The sequence below is a fragment of the Verticillium nonalfalfae genome (assembly GCF_003724135.2).
Source record: "Verticillium nonalfalfae strain VnAa140/NRRL 66861 chromosome Unknown scaffold_35, whole genome shotgun sequence".
NCBI lineage: Eukaryota > Fungi > Ascomycota > Sordariomycetes > Glomerellales > Plectosphaerellaceae > Verticillium > Verticillium nonalfalfae.
This window is the reverse complement of record NW_021167260.1, coordinates 52,057-62,377: the sequence shown is the minus strand read 5'-3', so window position 1 is coordinate 62,377 and position 10,321 is coordinate 52,057. Positions and strand designations below refer to the sequence as shown.

Here is a 10,321-nt window from a genome sequence, read left to right as displayed (position 1 = left end):
CACCACAATACATGTACATCCCGAAGCGCTGTAGAGCACAGCTCCCCTAAAACCTTTTGACGTCTTCTTCTCTCCTCCCCTCCACCACACTGCGTCTACCCTACCTACCTACCTTGCCAACCTACACCCGCGTCTCCTTGCTAATCCTCACCGCCGCGCCCTACGATTACGACCACCATCACCTAAGCCCGGCCTTACCTACATCAACACATCTACACTCCAGCCATGGCCCAGAACTTGACCGATGCTGAGCTGGACCGCGACTGGCAGCCCAATGGCCGTCGTCCTCAGTCGTGAGTGCGCTCCCTTGATGCTCCGCCGCCCCCATGGCCCTCTTTCTCCGCCACGAATCTTTGTGCTACCAGAGCACGTGAGCTGACCGAGGCCTATAGCACCATCGCCCGCTCCTTCTCCCAGGAGCTGATGGACATTTTCCGTATCGAGAACAGCGTCGCCGACATGGACGAGAAGGTTGACCAGCGGTAAGACTGTCCCAAGGAACTCGTGAGCTCTGAGCTCTAGGCCCCGAGCTCTGGGCCCTCCTATAACGCCGTGGTCGTATTCGCTGCGACGAAACGACGACCACCGACCGCCCCCAAGCTAAAACCTTCTCGCAGAAAGCAAAACGTCCAGTCCCAAGCCGCCGAGCTCGAGGCTCTCGAGCGCCGCATTCGCGAGATGGAAGAGCGCATGAAGCGCGGCTCCTCCTCTACCCACCAGCGGGGCGCTCTCCCCATTCACCAACAACAACCCTCGACCTCGACCACAACCTCCCCTTCTGCTGCCGCGACAGCCACCAAAGACGGGTCCCGCTCCCGACCAGGTACGGCGCGCCAGAACCAGCCTCCCGCCCCGTCCTCGGCCAACATGCCACCCACTCCCACTGCCAGCGAAGGTGATTACGAATTCGTCGGGAGGGACGACCTCTCCGATCGCCCCCCTTCCCAGAGCACACGGCACTGAGCGCTATCCTCCCTCTCCTCTCACGCTTCACAACACGTTTCCTTTCTTCCTCTGTTTCTCCAGCCTCTTCTGAGACACGGCACCGCTTCTTTTTTTTTCCCTTGTACTCGAGACACTTGATCCGCCGCCCGAGAAATAATCGAGAGGAACCAGAACCAAGAAAGCTGACTCCCCCTTCTCCTCCTCAAAGACGGCGACAACGGCCAGGCATGAACGACTTGTTTCCTGTTGCTGTTCGGAAGAACCCCCGACTGAACATTTCTGTCAAACCATCCACATCAAATAAAGCCACGGACCCCAGCCTGGCCTGCGCTCGACTTTCGCTGATACCCCCTTCCCTCTACACTTTCTTCCTTTTCCCCACCCACCTCATTGCGAAGATCCGCACACCAGTCCATCTGGTGTGCTGTTTATTCGACCCTTTTTCGGCCCCTCCTCTCTGCTTTTCGGTGATATAGGAAGGAGACAGAGAGGGGTTCTTTCACCTGGATACCTTGATCTCCTCGTCGTGGACGATGAGCCGATGAAACGCGCTCCTTAGACGGCTCTCTCCCTCTCGCTTGACGCCCTCTTTTTTTCTTAATTCGACAGTTGGTTTGGCGTTTTCTTGCGGCATGCTGTATGGATGCCTACCCCACCCTCCTTTGTTTGTTTCCCTCTCGCCCCGTGCCATTCCGGATTGGTTTAGACCTCGACAAATCTAGATGCATCAAACACGACAGTTCTGCGAGTCGAGATATGGCCCCGGGGGTAGTCATCTTGGCGAGTGTGGAGACAAAGGGGGTTGGAAGGCTGAGGCGCGGATTCAGAGTAGCGAGCATCCTTGCGGGGATGAAGCTTCTCTACTGGCGGCTGCGGATAGAGGCCGCGCAGTACGAGAAGTCTAGAGAATGTGTATATACCGAGACGAGTCGGAGGCACGGTCAAAGCAGCAGTATATCTTATATTCTGTGCTGGATGAACCAAAAGAAAAAACTCTGTGACGCTGCTGCTGCTTCCATGCTCTCTTCTTGAGAGCAGGACGCTTATGTAACCCAACTGAACCCGGAACGCCATGCTCGTCTACAAGTCTCATGCCAGAAAGCCACCCGTCTATCCGTCGGCGTCTATTTGTTCCACCTGCCGTGTTTCCGCCTCTCGTCTTCGTCGTCGTCCTCGGGGATGCTCTTCCGCGGCCAGTCGCGGCAAATGTCGATGTCTTCGCGGGGGAACCACATCTCGAGAAACAGGTAGATGAGGTAGTCGATGATGACGCACAGGCAGAACAGCTTGCCGGCCCAGATGCCGCAGCCATAGTACCGCTTGAGGCGGTCAATCAGCGCGAAGCTCCTCTCGCCGGGGCGCGCGACGCCGTAGCGCGGCGACGGGGCGCCGTCGTGCTCGTCGTACTCGTCGTCGTCCACGGCCTGCTCCCCGCCGCCGCCGACGTCCTCGTCCTCGTCCTCGTAGAGGCTGCGGTAGACGCGCTCGGTGCGCTCGGCGACGTTGGTCCACGAGTACATCTTCTTGACCTGCTCGTGGAAGCGCTCGGTGCGGACCTTGTTGGCGCGCAGCGCCGCGATGGCCTTGCCCGTGGCGGCGACGAGGTCGTCCTCCTCGGGGCGCGCAAAGACGGTCATGTGCGAGGGCAGGACCTCGGGGATGCCGCCGACCTGGGTGCAGACGACGTAGAGGCCGCACGACGCGGCCTCGACAATGACGGTGCCAAAGGCCTCGGTCAGGGACGGGTGCAGGTAGATGTGGCCGCGGACCATGACGTCGCGGACCTCCTCGTGGCGCACGGGGCCGAGCATCTCGACGCGGTCCTGGAGCACGTTCTGCTCGATCATCTGCTCGAGGTCGATGGCCTTGGGGCCCGAGCCGGCAATGACGAAGCGCGTGTTCGGGTTGTTGTAGAGGATGGGTGGGATGGCCGCCGTCAGCAGATCGGTGCCCTTGTTGTAGAAGAGGCGGGAGATGACGACGATGGTGATTGTGTCGTTGGGGCCGAGGGGCTGGGCGGGCGGCGGGTTGTGGACGAAGTTGGCGACACCCGACGGGTTGGAGGGGTAGTTTTTGGGGCGGAAGTTCTCGGCGACGACGGCATTCGGGATGACGGAGACCATGAGCGGGTCGAGGGACGCTCGCAGAACAGTGTTCTCCTTGCTTGAGAGGTGTCAGCCAGGTGAGCTCAAGCAAGAACCTTGGACACATGTACTTACCAGGTATGGCTGACGCAAATGACATGGTCGACATCGCTGAGGGTAAACTTGAGAAGCTTATTCGTCAGGATGCTCGTGGCATCTGCAAACCCAAAGAGTGAGTGATCTGTGAAGAGGGTCCGCAGTCCCATGGTCCTGCCATGGAGGATGGCCTCGTGGCAGAGGCTGCTCAAGCTGGCATGGCCGTGGACGATCTCAATCCTCTCGCGAATGACGATATTGCGGAAGATCGGGAAGAATGAGAAGACGGTGGGGAACGTGGCCTGGCGGAAGATGACGAGGAAAGGCACATGGTAGACCTTAAGGCCGTTCGTGAGGTAGCGCACGCCGGTGCGGCCTTCGTAAGCGTGGGTGATGACGATGACCTTGTGACCGCGGTCTATGAGTTTCGAGGAAAGCTGGTAGATGTGACTCTCGATTCCTCCTGGCTGCGGAAAGAAGAAGTCGCACACCATGGCGATATTGAACGTACGACGGCGGGGCATCGTGGCGGTCGAGGGTCCTGCTACCTAGGATGTTGAGGCATGTCTGACGTAGGACAGATGTCGAAACGCGGTGGGCCAGCCTTTTCGGACAGGTTTGAAGAGTTGTCGGTGGTCGACTGGTTGAAAGTGGTGCTGAAGTTGTTCAGTCGACCATGATCGTCAGTCAAGCAGGTCCCTGGTTTCGACCTCAAGAGACACACGAATGCGCTGAAGATCAATTGGTCAAGGGATTGGATCGAGACAGCTAAAGAACCACCCCTGCAGCGGGAACGATAAGGGGGCGGTGGATCTCGGCAGAACACTGATAAGCCGATGTGCTGGATCATTGCCCAAATTTTTTGGAAGCTCGTCTCGTCTGCCCCTCCGAGGCCAGACGCAGCGACGACGAAACACCACTCTCGACATTTTGCTTGGCCGACCGCTCCGAGCGACCAACTGATCAGAGAGCCTGGAAAGATGTACAATCGATATGTCCCGTCAAAGGGAGCAGCTTCTGCATCACCATCACTTCCTCAACAGAGCACCGCCAGCCATGGCTCGACCAGCCAGCCCTCCACAGACTACGCTCGTTACGTACCCCCAACGAAAGGCGCAAAGGCGACGGCGACCCAGTCTCCATCAATAAACTCGCATGATGCGCTATCTCCCGCGACAAAGCGCAAGCATGGCGATGCCTCCACGAACGGCGCAGAAAGCCCTGCGCCGAAGCCCAAGAAGTCCAAACAGTCTGAAGATGTAGAGAAAGCCGAGAAGAAGGAGAAAAAGAAGAGGCAAAGGGAGGCACGAGACAAGCCAAAGAAGAAGAAGCCTGCTCGAGAGGACAATGGGGACGACGACGACGACGAAGAAGACAAGGTGCCCTCGCGGTTCGCATCAGTATTGGCAAAGAAGGCCAAGTCGATCAAGGCCCCGGTACCACTGCCCGAGGGAGCTGAGGCCATGAATGTCGACGAAGACGAAGCGGAGGATGTCGAGATGCACGGCCTGGACCCCCTACCGCAACCGGAGCCTGTGGCCGCCGACACGACCAAGATGTCCTATGAAACCCTACCGCCATGGCTTGCAGCACCGATACGCGTTGCAGCCGACACCAGAACTCCGTTCCCCGAGATCGGCATCAACGACCGTTCAGCTAAGATTCTCGAGTCGAAAGGCTTCAAGGACGCCTTTGCGGTGCAGACGGCCGCGATACCATTGCTTTTGCCCTCGTGCAAGCACCGCCAGGGTGATCTTCTCGTCGCGGCCGCTACCGGTTCCGGAAAGACGTTGGCGTATGCGTTGCCGATTGTGCGCGACATCAGCCAGGGCCAGGTAACGAGATTGCGAGCGCTTGTGGTGCTGCCGACCCGAGAACTTGTCAATCAGGCTCAGGAAGTCTTCCAGCTCTGCGCCGCTGCTTTTGATGCCCGTGATCAGAAGCGCGTACGCATCGGGATTTCAATTGGCAGCCATCAACTGAAAAACGACCAGGCGAATCTGGTAGAGCAGACGGAACGCTACGACCCCAAGGCATATGCAGACGCTGTGAAGAGGGATCGCGAGGCTTGGACTACACTTGAGGATGCCGATGCTGAAGGTGGGCCGCAGGCGTCCAGGCCAGTCATGGGCAACTTGCCCGATCACGTCGTCGACTACAACTCCAAGGTCGACGTACTCATCTGCACCCCCGGAAGGCTGGTCGATCACATCAATCATACACCGGGCTTCACGCTGGACTTTATTCGCTGGCTGGTAGTCGATGAAGCAGACAAGCTGCTGGCGCAAAGCTTCCAGGGTTGGTTGGACGTGGTCATGCCTGAGCTGCGCACCAACAAGTTCAGCGCACGCGACTTCCCCGACTCGAATCTGACAGGCGTCCGCAAGGTTGTGCTCAGTGCGACGCTCACCCGAGATCTCAGTCTGCTCGGCAGTCTGCAGCTCAGGAGGCCACAGCTCATCGTGCTCGAGGGCGGCAAGGCCGATGGCACGACGCAGGTGGCCGAGCACACGCTTCCCAGCTCACTCAAGGAGTTTGCGACTAGGGTCTACGACACCAGGCTCAAGCCTCTGTACCTGCTCGACCTTCTCCAGGGCAAGCACTTGCTCTCGCCCACGGACACGGCATCGAAGAACAAAACAACTCCTGCGAAGACGGCAGCGGCAGCAGCAACAGCAGACGATGACACTTCATCAGAAGACGAGTCGGATACCTCGTCGGACGGCTCATCAGACACCTCGTCAGACTCGGCCTCGGACTCCGACACGCCCAAGGCCTCCTTCAAGAAGACGGCGCTCATCTTTACAAAGTCCAACGAATCCGCCATCCGTCTCTCCCGCCTCCTCTCCCTCCTCGCGCCCTCTCTCGCGCCCCTCATCGGCACCCTCACATCGACGCAGAAGACATCTCACCGCCGCCGCGTCCTCGCCTCCTTTACAGCCGGCACCCTCCGCATCCTCGTCGCCTCCGACCTTGTGGCTCGTGGCATCGATCTGCCGGCCCTCGACAACGTCGTCAACTATGATCTCCCGGCCAGCGCCGCGGGTTACGTCCACCGCGTGGGCCGCACGGCGCGTGCGGGCAGGCAGGGACGGGCGTTCACGCTTGTGGAGACGCGCGAGAGCGGATGGTTCTGGGGCGCCGTGGCCAAGTGGGAGGGCATCCGGAGAACGGAAGAGGTCGGACGGTTGGTCATTGTCGAGAAGGATGCGGAAGAAGGAGGGTTCGGCGGGGAGAGGATGGAGCGGTACGAGAAGGCATTGGAGGAGCTGGGGAAGGAAGCGTCCGAGGTGCGGAAGCACAGGTAGAAGCTGTGACGAACAGGATGCTGAAGAGAACCGTTTGCGCCGGAGTTGCGCGGTCCAAAGCCTGCACGTTGATGCGTACCTGAGTCCGTGTGATCTTACTGAAGCGATAGGCTGATACTGTGTCTTGGGATCGCACAGCGTCACGCCGTGGTTCCGGCTTTGCGAGCATGGTGTAGTGAAGCAAAGTTCCCTGGCGGCGTATATCTCTGGACCTCAGGATACGTTGAGTTACTGCATCAGTCATATCGGGAGTTTTCATGTAAGAGCGATACTCGTCTGAAGCTACATCTCAAGCTTTATCGATCGGTGATAGTACTCATCAAGTTTAAAGACGCATATCCTCGGATGAACCCCTAAACGTAGTTTTGTTGTATACGTGTATCAGACTGATGTATGCTCACGGGGAGGAATCGGTAGTAGTGCTCCATGCGTACGTCACTGCTGGCCGTGTCTGATTGTCAAGCCAGGGCCGCTCTGACCTGGCCAGGCAGAGTCTACCACTCATTCAAGAGTCAAGGAACATGATGTTACAATAGGAATGGACCTGGCCAGGAAAGCCCGGGTCATCGCCTTGGCCGACAGCACACTATCCCGCCGGTGCCAGGCATTCACGTCTCTCGTCTGGCCAGACGATCGGTCGAGAACCGGTGTCCGTCGATCTCCGCCGGAGAGCGGTGGCCTGATAAGAATCTGGGGTGGCCAACCCACGGTTATCGGCGAGGGCCGTTCTAGGCGCGCGATGTGGGTCTGGTTCAGTATGTCGCCGCTTCAAGGGGACGTTTCGACCAACGTCGAGTAGAGCATTGTGCAGAATTGTGCAGGCTTGACTGGAGACGTCCAGTATTCTCAAGGTTGAAGCGAGAGCTTCGTAGAGGGAGTCGATGGGGACATGACGCTGCAGACCAATAAGATTGATGACATGGGTTTGGTGATGGGATCCGTTGTAAGGACTGGGCAAGTGAAGTGCCAAATTTCAAAACGCAACTGAACAATGCAGGCTAACATTAGGTTGCGAAACACATCCAGATGTGTCTGTTCCGTGGCCAGGCTCCAGATTGGTAGTGCGCAAGCTGTGATGTATCTCCGGTTGGATGTTTATTATGCCCCTTGTTGCCTTTGTGGTCTGGTTATGTAGGAACTCGCTGGAACAGCCTATCTACATCAACAACAGCCAAGGCAGCGAAGTATATCGCATATAGTGCCTATATAGGTATCTGGTTGATTTGAAGCACGCTTGAACATGATGATAACTTTCCACACACGCGGGCTCTCTCCTCGTCAACAACATGGACCACTTGACCTCGACCAAAGACACTTTCCACCTCTTCCCGCGATTTCCCCTCGAGATCCGCAGGCTGGTCTGGGAGCAAGCTCGCGCAGAGTCTTACATGTTCTGCGCCTTTGACACGGCAGCGTCGAGCAGCAACAACACGCCGCAGCAAGCGAGGAAAATGGTAAGCTGGCGTCAGACCAACACCGTCCTCAGCTGTCGTGAAGCGCGCCAGGCGATACCAGTCTCGCCATCACGCGTCGGGCTCATCCATTTTGCCAAACTTGTCGGGCATATTTTCAGTCACCGCAACCACCCCAGTACGCAGTATTCGAGAGAAGGTCATTTGTTCGTGGCCATGGATTCCGCCATGATACACTCTCGTTCAGCGAGTGGAATCTACCACGACGTGCTGCAACAGCACCCGGAGTGCCCGGGCGGGTGCGTGTACCTCAAGAACTTGGTGACGATTGGAAGTTCGCGGCACATAGCCGAGACCGAAAATTCTGCAGCCCTCAAGGATGAACCGATCATGAGCCTAGACCTTTGGGCGGATGTGTTGCCTACAATGTCGACACTGCCGGGCGGCACCCATTCGAGTGACTTTCTGACGACTCCTTCAAAACGCAGACGTAGGAGGAAAGAAGCGCGCCATGTAGAGCTAGAGAAGGCGAGGAGGGCGTGTGCACATTTGTCCGCGTGCTTCGAGGTGCGGTGGAGCGTTCCAGAGGCCGACGAACTGTACCATGTCATGGAATATGTGATTCAGGCGTCCCCAGAATGTGTTCCAGTCATGTACCTAGCAGCATTGGCTACATGAAGATGCCCGGCCATTGCACCTCGTGTTGCCTGGTTCGTGCAAGAGATGTCAGAAGCCGAACTCTCAACTGCAGATAATACCTACCATACTCCTCTGGTTCATGTTGTCATTCAGGTCAATATTTAAGGTAGTCATGAAGATGTATCCAGATAGGTACCTAAGGTGGTGAAGCAGGTAAGCAGAGGGTGGTTGTGCAACCGGAAGTTATGCAGAGCATCAAAGGAAGAAGCAGAGGTAAAGCGGCGACACACATCGAACACAGCAGCTTCCTCATCCAGCATGCGCGTGCACGCTGCCCCTGCCCCCGCCAAACCGAGACCCCACCGGGGGCTCCTTCCCCCACCAAGATTTGGCGGACCCCTCGGACGTATCACATGGGACCAAAGTAAGCAGCGGCGACTGACTACTTTTTGGCGATGCTGCATTTATTCTCTTCTCATCCCCATTTTCACTGTATCCTAGTTTAACAGTTCTCTACATCCTCTGCCCTCTTGTCAGTGCGTGTCAATTTGTGAATTCACCTTTGCGACCGTTTGCGACCACAAACCGGCTTCTCCCCGACCAACCCCCTCCCGCACATCCAAGATATCGCAGCCATGCCCGCCGACGAACTCCCGATGGACCTGCCCATCATTGACCTCGATGTCTTCCTCAACAACCCCCAGGACTCCCCCGAGTCCAAGGCCGAATGCCTCAAGGCTGCCAATGCCCTCATCACCTACGGCGCTCTCGTGCTCCACGACTCGCGCGTTTCGGAAGAGGACAACACGACGTTCCTCGACCTCCTCGAGGACTACTTTGCCCAGCCCCGCGAGGACCTCCAGAAGGATGAGCGCCCTGAGCTCTCCTACCAGATTGGCGTTACGCTTGAGAACACGGAGAAGCCCAAGTGCGCCGTCGACGAACCCTGCCTCGACGTCATCGCCCGCCTTGCTCCCGAGGAGCGTCCCCTCGACATCTCCGCCCACAGCCCCGACCCCAAGTGCCGCTTCTTCTGGCGCATGAACGACGCCCCGCCCCCTGAGGTCAATACACAGTTCCCCGGCCTCAACGCCTCCAACGTTGTGCCTGAAGCCTCCCACATCCGTGACCGCTGGTCGCCGACCATGAACCACTGGGGCGCCACCATGAAGCAGGCCGTCGAGGGCGTGGCCTCCATGGCCGCCGCCGGCCTCGAGCTGTCTGCCGATGCTTTCACGAGCGCCGCGCGCTACGGCCCCCACCTGCTGGCGCCGACCTCGTCCGACCTTCGCCGCTTTGACCAGCCCGACACCATCCTCGCTGGCTTCCACACGGACCTCAACTTCCTCACAATCCACGGCCGCTCCCGCTACCCCGGCCTGCACGTCTGGGCGCGCAACACGGGCAAGAAGATGGCCGTCAAGATCCCCCAGGGCAGCTACCTGCTCGTCCAGGCCGGCAAGCAGCTCGAGTACATCACGGGCGGGCTCGTCAAGGCCGGCTTCCACGAAGTCGTCATCAACGAGGCCACCGTGGCCGCCATGAAGCGCCGCACTGAGGAACACCCCGACCGTCCCCTCATCCGCATCTCCTCCACCATGTTCTACCATCTCTCGTCCGACTACGACCTCGCGCCCTTGCCGGCGCTCGCCGAGAAGGCGAAGCAGGTTCGCGCGCAGCAGTTCAACCTCGGCAAGGACGAGGGCGCCGAAGTCGAGTACCCGCCTACAAAGGTCGGTTTCCAGGTGCAGGGTGAGCTGAAGCACATTGCCCTGATGGCGTGATAGTCACATGAATGAATAAAAACGTTAAATGTCCATGTTTTCTCTTTATCATA

General features: G+C 58.2%; 5 protein-coding genes across 5 annotated transcripts; 4 read left to right on the top strand and 1 right to left on the bottom strand.

Moving 5' to 3' along the window:
* Window positions 1–225: 225 nt before the first annotated feature.
* Window positions 226–963, top strand: D7B24_005561 (uncharacterized protein; the record flags this gene model as incomplete). The annotated part of the gene is made up of 3 exons (XM_028639711.1): window positions 226–293; window positions 393–482; window positions 618–963. 3 exons carry the CDS (start codon window positions 226–228, stop codon window positions 961–963), a joined length of 504 nt encoding a protein of 167 aa, XP_028495926.1.
* A 1,106-nt stretch (window positions 964–2,069) lies between these two features.
* On the bottom strand, window positions 2,070–3,649 carry GPI3 (Phosphatidylinositol N-acetylglucosaminyltransferase gpi3 subunit; the record flags this gene model as incomplete). Its single annotated transcript, XM_028639710.1, has 2 exons — window positions 2,070–3,108; window positions 3,165–3,649. The coding sequence occupies 2 exons, from the start codon at window positions 3,647–3,649 to the stop codon at window positions 2,070–2,072; spliced, it is 1,524 nt and encodes a 507-aa protein (XP_028495925.1).
* Window positions 3,650–4,105: 456 nt separating this feature from the next.
* DDX51 (ATP-dependent RNA helicase ddx51) lies at window positions 4,106–6,433 on the top strand (the record flags this gene model as incomplete). The annotated part of the gene is made up of 1 exon (XM_028639709.1): window positions 4,106–6,433. One exon carries the CDS (start codon window positions 4,106–4,108, stop codon window positions 6,431–6,433), a length of 2,328 nt encoding a protein of 775 aa, XP_028495924.1.
* Window positions 6,434–7,719: 1,286 nt separating this feature from the next.
* Window positions 7,720–8,339, top strand: D7B24_005558 (uncharacterized protein; the record flags this gene model as incomplete). Its single annotated transcript, XM_028639708.1, has 2 exons — window positions 7,720–7,887; window positions 8,334–8,339. The coding sequence occupies 2 exons, from the start codon at window positions 7,720–7,722 to the stop codon at window positions 8,337–8,339; spliced, it is 174 nt and encodes a 57-aa protein (XP_028495923.1).
* A 780-nt stretch (window positions 8,340–9,119) lies between these two features.
* On the top strand, window positions 9,120–10,268 carry D7B24_005557 (uncharacterized protein; the record flags this gene model as incomplete). Its single annotated transcript, XM_028639707.1, has 1 exon — window positions 9,120–10,268. The coding sequence occupies one exon, from the start codon at window positions 9,120–9,122 to the stop codon at window positions 10,266–10,268; it is 1,149 nt and encodes a 382-aa protein (XP_028495922.1).
* Between the last annotated feature and the right edge of the window lie 53 nt (window positions 10,269–10,321).